At 44.5% G+C, this 12,341-nt stretch overlaps 1 protein-coding gene across 1 annotated transcript in view; it reads right to left on the minus strand.

Moving 5' to 3' along the window:
- Window positions 1–12,341, minus strand: part of MYLK3 (myosin light chain kinase 3) — a 43,808-nt gene that overhangs the window by 1,419 nt on the left and 30,048 nt on the right. The window contains exons 10-11 of the mRNA XM_068992272.1: window positions 2,232–2,360; window positions 795–947 (exon numbers count right to left, since the gene is read on the minus strand). Of these exons, the coding sequence (XP_068848373.1) occupies window positions 795–947; window positions 2,232–2,360 (282 nt within the window). The remainder of the gene's footprint in view (window positions 1–794; window positions 948–2,231; window positions 2,361–12,341) is intronic.

Here is a 12,341-nt window from a genome sequence, read left to right on the forward strand (position 1 = left end):
GATTAATCATTTGGGCAGATTCATGCCATATACTAAAAAAAGACACCCTCCTACCTAAAATTCCCGTCCTTAAAAGTGCAAGAATGTCGTCAGCAAAATGTTCTCAGCCCTCTATGGAAGATGTATTTTCCAGTGATTAATTATCACTTCCCAGAGTAGAGCTGGGGAATTGAGGCAGGACAGAAGGGGGGCCAGGTGAGCCTGGAATTGCTCTCAAGAACTAAAAGAATTGCTCTAAAAGAACTTCATAGAGAATACTGTCAACTTGTTCTTCTGAATTAGAAATATTTTTCATCACACATAACTTTTCACAGTCAGAGCCCAGATCTTGGGCCTTACCACTTGCAGTTATTCCTGTATGTCTGAGTATTGGAAAACTCAGTGGTCCAACCCATGACCTTGATAAACCTACTGAAAAGTAAGTAGGTCTTCATCTCCAAGAAATTAGGTTTTATGTCTTTTATTCTGGGGAATAACAACTGCATATCTCAACTTTTTCAACATTAGCCCATCAAAAGTGATAATGTGGAAATAGGCCTAATTTGTAAATAATGGTCCTTTCTAAAACTCTGTCTAGATTTTATAATCCTAGTCACTTGTTTCTTAATTGATTTCCTTTGTCCCTTTCCCTGCTACCTTTAAGTAGCAGACTAAGAAATCCTGGACGGAACTGGTCTACAGGACAAAAGGACCATTCACTTCAGCAGCCCCGCCCAGTACAGCCTGATTTCCACAGCATCCAGATGGATGGTCACCATCAGAATGGATCACGGGCGATAAGCAATAAAGGGTACCTTTTCTCTTTGACCAGCAACCGAGAGACAAAGTCCTTGGCCTCCTCTGACAGCCCTTCAAAGGTATCAGCATCAAAATCCCAGTTACAGTTGACAATGAAATTCATGGTCTCTGCGTCTGTTTCTCCTAGAAATGGGGACAAACCACTGAGTCTACAGAGGAGAGAAAGGACCGTCAGTATGTGGAATCCGCACCTGCCAACACGCATTGACGAGACAGAGAAGACTTACAAGGTCAAGCAAAACTAACCAGAACCCAGAAGGTTCGAAAGAAAAGCACCCCCCGTTGCCTCTCCATAGGAGAAATCCACAGCACTCCATAGAGGAGGTGGAAGGACTGCAAAATTGATGGCAGGAAGGGTGTTGGAAAAAGTCCCTTATCATGCTCACTACATTCCCTCTTGTTGTTTAGTCGCTCAGTTGTGTCCAGCTCTTTGTGACTCCGTGGACTGTAGCCCATCGGGCTCCTCTATCCATGGGATTTCCCAGGCAAGAACACTGGAATGGGTTGCCATTTTCTTCTCCAACATTCCCTCTTACCCTGAGTAAATTGGGGCCCAACACAATATCCCCATTTGTCGTGTACATTTGACTGAATTTTAAAATAGCTTGGCATGTCTCTGAGACTACCCAGGCCTCAGAGGCCAAAGGAAAACTGGCTTTACTAGGCTCATCTAGAGGAGGGCAAAGAGACAGGACAACCTCGCTGGCTGGCCTTGAGCCTCAATATTCCCCCACCTGGTGCAGCATATGCGCAAAGTACAGGAAACAGTTAAACCGTAATAATAAGACTGGGAGCAAAGCTTGATTTTGCCGTGCCCCTGAGGAAACAGCTGAGAGAACTGGAGAGAGAAGAGAATGTGAAGTCTGTGGTTGGCTCTCCTCTCAGCCCATCCTACCTCTACTTCCTCAGCCCAGGGAGCAGAGGGACAAGGTTAGAAGACGCATGAGCTGAGCCCTGCTCTGTCCACCCCTCTCCTTACCACTTCAGTGCACTCCGGCCCCACTTGTACTGCAGGACCTCTATTTCTTCACCAGAGGGCTCTCTCTCTAGTGGAAGCTGATTTATCAACCCAGAGGTTTCAGGGAATTAATAACTCTGGGACCAGCCCACTAGCAGCAACTGATTACAGCCAGTGTATAAATACTCCAACTCCCTCCCCCCTCAGCTGAACTAGCTCTGAGCGGGGTCCCACAGTGGGTCCCACGTTCCCCACAGGATTAAACTCCAGTTACCCACAGTGGTAACTGACTCCACCACACACAGCTTGCTAGTTGCCTTCCTTCCCCATTTCACTTCCCCACTCCTCGGTGTTTCTCTTGGGGACACCTCCCCAATAAACTCCTGGCACTCAGATGTTTTCTGCTTCTAAGGATACCCAAACTAAGACAAATGACCTCCATCCCCAGTGGGAAACCAGGCCCCCGGGCACTCACAGCATGTAGGTGATGACTCCCACACTCCACATGTCCGTCGGGAACGAGACAAACTCATAATTGACGACTTCTGGGGCCAGGAACTCAGGAGTGCCAAAGTTCACCTTCAGCTTCTCCCGAGGCTTGTATCTGGGGAGGAGGGGTGCAGAGCACAATGGGAGTGAGCCCCGAGAGAAGCTGGGGATGCCAGGCTAATTCTTGTTGGGAGCTAAATACTCCTCAACCCTTGAGTCAGCCACGTTTTCTAGACCTCACATCCCACCATGTGTGGTTCACTGGGAAGTCGTCACACCCTCAGGCCCTAAATGCAGACTTTCCTAAGTCACTGGGGAAAATAAGAAAACCACAGTCTTCCTCCTCCAGGTATTTACAATCTGAAATGGAAGGAAGATCAATATATCTTAATTGGCCTACAGTCACATGAACGAGGGCTTCCCCTGTGGCTCAGCTGGTAAAGAATCCACCTGCAATGCAGGAGACCTGGGTTTGATCCTTGGGTTGGGAAGATCCCCTGGAGAAGGGAAAGGATACCCACTCCAGGATTCTAGCCTGGAGAATTCCATGGACTACAAGTCCATGGGGCCGTAGAGTCAGACATGACTGAGTGACTTTCACCCACTCACTCACTCACATGAGTGAGCAAAAACTAGGTAGAAGCTGTGTGGGGAGCAGTGTTCTGTTGTGCAACATGGTTAAAGGGAAGATGGTATGCATTATAGAAAGAGGCAAAATGCTCAGCATCACTGATCACCAAATCAAAACCACAGGGAAATACAAATCAAAATCACAATGAAATAGTACCCACACCATCAGAAAACAACAGAACATACCAAGTGTTGGCTAGGATGTGATGAAATTAGAACCCTTAATAGTGGAAATATAAAATGATGCAGTTACTATGGAAAACAGCGTGGCAGTTTGTTAAAATCTTTTTTAAGAATTACCATATGATCCAGGAATCCTGCTTTTGGGTATATATCCAAAAAAATTAAAAGCAGCGTCTTGAAGTCATATTTATACACCCACATTCGTGGCAGCAGTATTCAAAACTAGCCAAAAGGTGAAAGCAACCCAAGTGTCCATCAACACATTAATGGATAAACAAAATTTGGTCTATACATACAATAGAATATCATTCAGCCTTAAAGGGAAAGAAAATTCTAACACATGCTGTAATTTGGATGAACCTCAAAGACATTACAGTAAGTGAAATAAGCCAGTCACAAAAAGACAAATACGGTATGATTCCACTTATATGAGGTTCCCAGAGTAGTCAATTCAGAGACAGAAAGTAGGATGATGGTTTCCAGGTGCTGGAGGGAGGAGGAAAATGAGGGGTATTTGTTTAACGGGCACAGAGTCTCAGTTTTGCAAGGTAAAAAGAGCTCTGGAAATCAGTTGCACAACAATATGAACATAGTTAAAGATGCTTGCTCCTTGGAAGAAAAGCTATGACAAACCTAGACAGCATATTAAGAAGCAGAAGACATCACTTTGTTGACAAAGTTCTGTATAGTCAAGCTATGGTTTTTCCAGTAGTCATGTATGGATGTGAGAGCTGTACCATAAAGAAGGCTGAGCACCAAAGAATTGATGTTTTTGAACTGTGGTGTTGGAGGTGACTCTTGAGAGTCCCTTGGACAACAAGATCAAACCAGTCAATTCTAAAGGAAATCAACCCTGAATATTCATGGCAAGGACTGATGCTGAAACTGAAACTCCAATACTTTGGCCACCTGATGCAAAGAGCTAACTCACTGGAAAAGGTCCTGATGCTGGTAAAGATTGAGGGCAGGAAGAGAAGGGGGCAAGAGTGGATGAGATGGTTGGGTTTCATCATTGACATAATTGACATGAGTTTGAGCAAACTCTGGGAAAGAGTGAGGGAAGCCTGGGGTGCTGCAGTCCATGGGGCCACAAAGAGTCAGATACATCTGAGTGAACAACAACTGCAACTATTCTTAGTAATTGCTAACACTGTAAATTTTATGTTACATGTGTTTTATAAAATTACAAAAAAAGATTAGAAAAAGTACTCTGGACATGAAGTTTAAGGGAGACTAGGAAGATAACTGATTGCTGCATGGAGAAATTTGATTTTTGCTGAATGGCAAAAGTTGATTTTTAGAATCATTCTTGAAAGAGAAGAAAATCCCTAGCTAAAATTTAATGGGCAGCAACAAAAGTGTCCTTCAGTTGGTGAGTGGATAATATAAAGTGTGGTACATCCAGACAATGGAATAGTATTCAACACAGAAAAAAAATAGAAAAGAAACAAAAACCCATCAAGCCATGAAAAGACATGTAAGCGTGCTAGGTCGCTTTAGTTATGTCTGACTCTTTGTGACCCTATGGAATGTAGCCCAACAGGCTCCTCTGTCTATGGAATTCTCCAGGCAAGAATACTGGAGTGGATTGCCATGCCCTTCTACAGGGATCTTCCCAACCCAGAGACTGAACCCACATCTCCTGCATTGGCAGGTGAGTTCTTTACCACTAAAGCCACCTGGGAAGCCCTGAAAAGACATGGAAGAACCTTAAAAGCATATTGCCAAATGAAAGAAGCCAGTCTGAAAAGGTTACATACTGTATGATTCCAAATATATGACATTCTGGTAAGGGCAAAACTATGGAGACAATAAAAAGATCACGATTGCCAGGGTTAGGGAGGAGGAACGATAAACAGGTGAAGCACAGAGGATTTTAAGGGCAGTGAAGATGCTCTGTTGATGAGTATATGCCATCAAACATTATTTGTCCAAACCCATTTGTTGTTGTTCAGTTGCTAAGTTGTGTCAGTCTCTGTGACCCCATAGACTGCAGCACCCCAGGCTTCTCTATTGTTCACTATCTCCCAGGGTTTGTTCAGACTCATGTCAATTATGTTGATGATGCCATCCAACCATCTCATCCTCTGTCGCCCCCTTCTCCTCCTGCCCTCAGTCTTTCCCAGCATCAGGGTCTTTTCTAATGAGTCAGCTTTTGCCATCACGTGGCCAAAGTACTATAGCTTCAGCTTCAGCATCAGTCCTTGCGATGAATATTCAGGGTTGATTTCCTCTAGAATTGACTGGTTTGATCTCCTTACTGTTCAAGGGACTCAAGAGTCTTCTCCACCACCACAATTTGAAAGCATCAATTCTTTGGCACTCAGACTTCTTTATGGTCCAACTTTCACATCCACACATGACTACTGGAAAAACCATAGCTTTGACTATATGGACCTTTATTGGCAGAGTGATGTCTCTGTTTTTAAATACACTGTCAAGGTTTGTCATAGCTTTCCTTCCAAGGAGCAAGTGTCTGTTAATTTAATGGCTGCAGTCACCATCTGCAATGATTTTGGAGCCACCCAAAATAAAATCTATCACTGTTTCCACTTTTTTCCTGTCTATTTGCCATGAAGTGATGAGACCAGATGCCTTGATCTTAGTTTTTTGATGAGTTTTAAGCCAGATTTTTTCACTCTCCAAGTCTTTCACCCTCATCAAGAAGCTCTTTAGTTCCTTTTCACTTTTGGCCATTAGAGTGGTATCATCTGCCTATCTAAGGTTGTTGATATTTCTCCTGGCAATCTTGATTCCAGCTTGTGATTCATCCATCCTGTCATTTCACATGATGTACTCTTCATGGTGGTGGTGGTTTAGTTGCTAGGTTGTGTCTGACTCTTGTGACCCCATGGACTGTAGCCTGCCAGTCACCGCCCCCCACCATGGGATTCTCCAGGCAAGAATACTGGAGTGGGTTGCCATTTCCTTCTCCAATACTCTTCGTGAGTACATCACTAATTCAAACCCACAGAATGTACAATGTCAAGAGTGCACCTTAATTTAAACTATGGACTTTGGGTGATTATGATGTGTCAAAATAGGCTTATCATTGCTGATGATGTGAGAGGCTTTGCATATGTGGGAAAGGGGATAAATGGAAAATCCCTGTTCCTTCCCCCAGTTTTGATATGCACCTAAAACTCTAAAACTTAAATATTTATTTTAAGAAATCAACAAATACTTTCTATTTGCAGATACCATGCTAAAAGTTTTAGTTATATAAACTTTCATCCCCATAACAGCACCATGAAGTAAGTCTACTGTCCCCATTTTACAGATGGGGAAAGTGAAAGAGAAGAATAAAATAAATATTCTGCTGATGTGGCCCAACAGGGATATGAGTTTTCAAAATACAGTCTCCTCTCTTTCAAATTTGCCAAGAGCCAGGCAAATGCAAACCTTGAGCCAACACAGCCCACACCCATCCAGTGAAAGTGCAACAAAGATCACCTTGGTGGCTGAGTTGTGGCAGGAAGCCAGGGAGGGGAAGAAAGTGAAAGCCTTCCTCAAGCAGCCTGTTGCTTGCCTGCACTGGCACCTATCTGGAGCCTCAGAGCCAAGCAGCCAAACTGAGAGGAACAGCCTTCCTCTTGAGGACAGAAGGTCCAGGCTCTCAGCCCCTGGACACCACTTTCCTAGGATACATTCTTATTTCTACTGCTTCATCTGCCCCACATCCACATCTTGTATCATGTGACTTTATAGTTCCTTCCACTAGAGATGGCATATTTTACCTCATCCCATTGACACTGAGCTTGGCCATGTGAGTTGCTTTGGCTAGTGGTATGTGGGTGGAAGTGATAGTGGGCCAATACCAAGCTAGGCTATAGGAATGTGCCCTCCTGCTCCTTGGCCATCACCATGGGAAGAGACTGAGAAACACCTGGAAAAGACCTGTCCTCACTGACCTGCATCTAAGCCCAGTTCAACTCAGCCTAGATCAGAAACTCCCTACCAGTGGTATGTGGGTAAAAGTTTAACAACCAGCCATCTGATTTTTTTTTAAAAATCCTGATTTTTAGCATCTGCTAATGGTGTAAATATTGATTTCACCATGCCTGATTTTAAAGTACTATCAGGATGTCACTGAATAAAGAGTTGAGAAGAGATAGGCCATAGCACACTATTTTATAGTCTTTCCACAATAACAATAGGCATAAATAACCTCATGAGCATAAATAATAGTGAAATGTAGTAAAATAATTAGGAATTATTAAGTTTTATAATATGTAATATCTTGGACTTCCCTGGTGGTACAGTGGATAAGAATCTGCCTACCCATGCAGGGGACAGAGGTTTGATCCCTGGTCTGGGAAGATCCCACATGCCACACAGCAACTAAGCCTATATGCCACAACTACTCAGGCCATGCTCTATATCCCACAAGCTGCAACTGCTGAGCCCATGTGCTGCAGTTCCTGAAGCTTCTGCACCCTAGAGCTTGTGCCCTGCAGCCAAAGAACCAACGCAATGAGAAGCCCGAGCACCACAGCTAGACAGTAGCCCCCACTCTCTGCAACTAGACGAAGGCCGCATTCAGCCACGAAGACCCAGAACACCAAAGATGAAAATAAATAACGTAAGATTGTGATATCTTTGTTTCAATGTAATTTCTTTAACTGTACATTTATACAATTTACTTTTTAATAATGGTCATGTTTAACAACTGGCTTACAAGATTCCTTATCATGAGCTAGTGTAAGTTGGGTCCATCATACCAATTCCCCAGCTGACTCGAAAATGTGCAGAGGGAAATAAACAATTGTTTTAAGTTACTGTGACTTGTTATACAGCAAGGAGTGTACATGGGTGTGACTCGTTATACAACAGCACTGTGGCAATAGTTAACCAATCCATCCACCCCAAAGTGGGGTCAAAGTATCTAAGATTCTCTTTCCAAATTCCCAGAGAAGGCCCTCTGTAATCATAAGCTCACATATGCAGTCACAGTCCATAAGGTTTGGGACAAGCACCTCCTTGCCTTGCCAAAGGATCTGATTAAATGTGCTTAGATCCCAATCTGAGCCCTAGACTGGGAGCCAGGAGGCACATCTCTGCACCCAAAATTCTGGAGACCAAGCTTAAACAAGCTATTTCCCATCTGTCTCCATCCTCGACCCTTTGATATGTCTGTCCTTACTTAGACCCACTGATGACTCTTAGCACCCAGCCTGCTGTAAAACTGGTCCCTCTTGCTGGATGTCAGAGCCCCTGAAGATTTGTATGGCCCCTCCCTACTGAGGGCCATACCTCCACTCACAATCTCAGAGCCTTCTCATAGCTCCACCCAGAAATACAACTGTACTTTCTACAATTCTTGTTAGGGGGAAACTTTGTCATTTTCTCCCTCTTTACAAACATTTAAACTTCTGGAGCATAAGGCTTACTCTCTCAACACACAGTCCCTCCCAGAGGTCCCTCCTCTTAAAATCACACTGCCCAGTAAGCAGGCCAATTTGCCAAACAATCCTTTGGCTGAGTGACCAGTTTGCCAGACTACTGAGGATGTTTTTGATGTTTCCTTTCATCTCACAGCCAGAACCCATGAAACTGTGGGCCCAGCTCCACCAAGGGCCATCTCCTGAACACCATGTTTTCTGACACCTACACTTCTCCAGTGCTCCGCAAGTGCCCTCAGCATCCACTGGCCCACCTGCAGCTCCTGCCTTCCCCAGGTCAGCCTGCTTGCACACAGAGCACATCCTATTCTCAGCCCTTGAGTCACACTAGCCCTTTTGCCTCGCCTCCATGCAGAGTCATGCTGGAGTCAGTTGTCACAGGTGCATGAAGGCCAGCTGTGCACATCTCCTCTCAGCTCTGTACTCAGTGATGTCATTGGTAGCTTGAAATCAGCCAAAGTCAGCAAAGGTTACAGATCAATCCCATCCCCTCTCCCGCTCCAGCTGCAGCGGGTTGTTAAATGTTTACCAGCACTATCGCCTGCAGGTAACAAAACTTCATCCATTCCTCTCTTCTGGCTGCTCAGAAAACCCTTCTCAGACTCCAGGTAACTCAGGTGGTTACTTCTTGCTCTGAATTCACAGTGTGTCACTGTAAATCCTCATTTGGCAATTGGTCATCTGACATTTGGGAGGGTCCTGCATACATACTAGCGAGTGCAGTCTCAGTGAAGAACATACTGCCCTGCAATTAGGAACAGTGGTTCTTATGGAAAAGTCAAACTGAAATTGTTAGTCGCTTAGTTGTGTCTGACTCTGTGCGATCCCATGGACTACAGCCTGTCAGGGTCCCTTGTCATTTCTCCAGGCAAGAGTGGGTTGCCATGCCCTTCTCCAGGGAACCATCCTGACCCAAGGATTGAACCTGGGTCTCCCGCATTGCAAGCAGATTATGCCGTCTGAGCCACCAGGGAACACCAGTTCTGGTGGGGGTGGGGCAAAAATAGTCTTAGCTATTACAATGGCCTGTGGCTCTCCAAAGGGCCACAGTACATAAACAGATACACAGTACACCTGTGGCATCATGAAGATGGAACCTGGGGATTAGGAAAGTAGTGGTTAAAAAGGCTCTTTGTGGAGAGGCAGAGACATGAAAACTAGGTTGAGAAGCATGCCCTGCGGCATAAGATATGCACCTGTATAGGATGCATCCCAATGTTATACAACATTACTCGGAAAAATATTAAGCGATTCTTTTTTTTACATTATGGGTTAAGTGTGATTTTTAAGCTTTTGGGTTGGGGGGCTTGGTATTGTTAATGAAATACAATACACTGTGTAATGAGGATGGGGATGATGTTACTCTACAACCCCACACTTGGCCTCCCATCCATCATGTGGAGCACTGAAAATGCACCTTTCACACCTAAAGAGATAACATCGGCCACTTCAACCAGTGGAGCAGTGGCCGAGGAAGACCACCACTGGAGGCAGGTGCTGGACACCAGAGGCTGAACTCAGGCAAGCAGCTCTGCCTCCGTGGAGATGAGAGTCCTTTCTCCCCTTGTGGAGAGAGTGGAAGATGCTGCAAGGCTCATAAAGTGACAAAACAACTTCTTTGTGGAAAATGATCATTAGAGAAAATTTCAAGATTTGATTGTTCAGCTGTGGTGTGAAGACCTATCTAGAAAGTATGTGATTCTCAGAGACATGTCATTTCCTGGTGGAAACAGAATTCTGGAGGAAACATGGAGGATGAGCATACATTTATTTCCATCTTTATAGACTGTGGAAAGTGTTAACTGTTAGTCGCTCAGTCACGTCTGACTCTTTGCAACCCCAATGGACTGTAGCCCACCATGCTCCTCTGTCCATGGGATTCTCCAGACAAGAATACTGGAGTGGATTGCCATTCTTTTCTCCAAGGGATCTTCCTGACCCAGGGATTGAACCCAGGTTTCCTGCATTGCAGGCAGATACTTTTTTGGGTGTGGCAGGGGGCGGGGGGTTTGAACTTTTCTCTTTTACTTATTTTTAAATTGAAGGATAATTGCTTTACAAAATTTTGTTGTGCAGGCAGATTTTTTACCATCTGAGCCACCAGGGAAGCACTGCAGACTGTGGGTGTCCTCGCCAATGCCAAGGCTCTGCTACAGCCACCCCACTGGGTATGCACGCTGTGGACAAGAGCCCTGCAGAGGCATGGTGTTTATCACACACGACACAGGGCAGGATCCAACAGTAACGCTATCTATACTTCACTAGGCTTGCATTCTAAAGGGCTTAAAGTTTTTTTCTTTTTTTTTTTTAAGTTATATATAATGTTCACTGTATGCACTAAAACTTGAGAACCTAACCACCCTCATAGGATGGTTCTGCACTGTTGATGTAGTATCTCATTTAAACTTCATAGCTGCCCATATCAACAGTCACTGTATTATATCACGATTTTACCAAGAGTGAGCCTAGTCCTGAGCGCCCAGAACCTCTTATCCATGGCACCATCCTGCACAGTCACACACTTTCCTGTCTAACCTCGCTATTTTCTGGAAGGCAGAGTTGCTAATGAATGTATCACACATCCTGGCCCCAGGAGACCTGGGGAGTGAATAGAAATGAGCTGCCCAGCAGCCCCATTCAGCGACCTTTAACTACCACTCCCCTCTGCTCACACAAGTGGTTTGAAGTATAGTTAATTGTTTTCTTAAATTTTATTTTTAGTTGGAGGATAATTACTTTACAGTGTTGTGTTGGTTTCTGCCATATAACAACGTAAATCAGCCATAAGGATACACATATGTCCCCTGCCTCTTGAATCTCCCTCCCACCACACCATCCTAGCCCTCTGGGTTGTCCCAGAGCACTGGGTTGAGCTCCCTGTGTTCTTTAGCAACTTCCTACTAGCTATCTATTCTGTATGTGGTGATATAGGTGTTTCACGCTGTTCTTAAATCGTCCCACCTTCTCCTTTCCCTGTTGTGCCCACAGGTCTCTTCCTCATGTCTGTGTCTCTATTACTGCCCTGCAAATCATCACTACCATTTTTCTATATTCCATATATTTGTGTTAATATACAATATTCATTTTTCTCTTTCTGATCTATTTCACTTTGTAGAACAGGCTCTCACACTGGTCAGAATGGCCATCATCGAAAAACAATACATGCTGGAGAGGATGTGAAGGAAAGGGAACCCTCTTGCACTGCTGATGGGAATGTAAATTGATTAGCCACAATGGAGAACACTACGGAAATTCCTTTAAAAAACCTGGGAATAAAACCACCATATGACCCAGCAATCCCACTACTGGGCATATACACTGAGAAAACCACAATTCAAAAAGATTCATGTACCCCAGTGTTCATTGCAGCACCATTTACACTAGCCAGGACAAGGAAGTGACCCAGATATCCATCGACAGGTGAATGGATAAGGAAGTTGTGGTACATATACACAATGGAATATTTTGTTGTTGCTCAGTTGCTAAGTAATGGAACATTGAAGTGAAGTGAAGTTGCTCAGTCGTGTCCGACTCTTTGCAACCCCATGAACTGTAGCCTACTAGGCTCCTCAGTCCATGGAATTTTCCAAGCAAGAATACTGGAGTGGGTTGCCATTTCCTTCTCCAGGGGATCTTCCCAACCCAGGGATCGAACCCTGGTCTTCCACATTATAGGCAGACGCTTTATCATCTGAGCCACCAGGGGAACATTACTCAGTCAAAAAAGTAACAAATTTGAGTCAATTCTAGTGAGGTGGATGAACCTAGAACTCTACAGGCTTTTAAGGAGAAATGGAGCCTGCAGCATAAAGCTGCCCCCTGTGGTAGTAAGGAGGGTAGTAACAAGGCCTGTCTACATAGTTTTTGTGAAGGCCACCAAC

Source organism: Capricornis sumatraensis, chromosome 20 (assembly GCF_032405125.1).
Source record: "Capricornis sumatraensis isolate serow.1 chromosome 20, serow.2, whole genome shotgun sequence".
Lineage (NCBI taxonomy): Eukaryota > Metazoa > Chordata > Mammalia > Artiodactyla > Bovidae > Capricornis > Capricornis sumatraensis.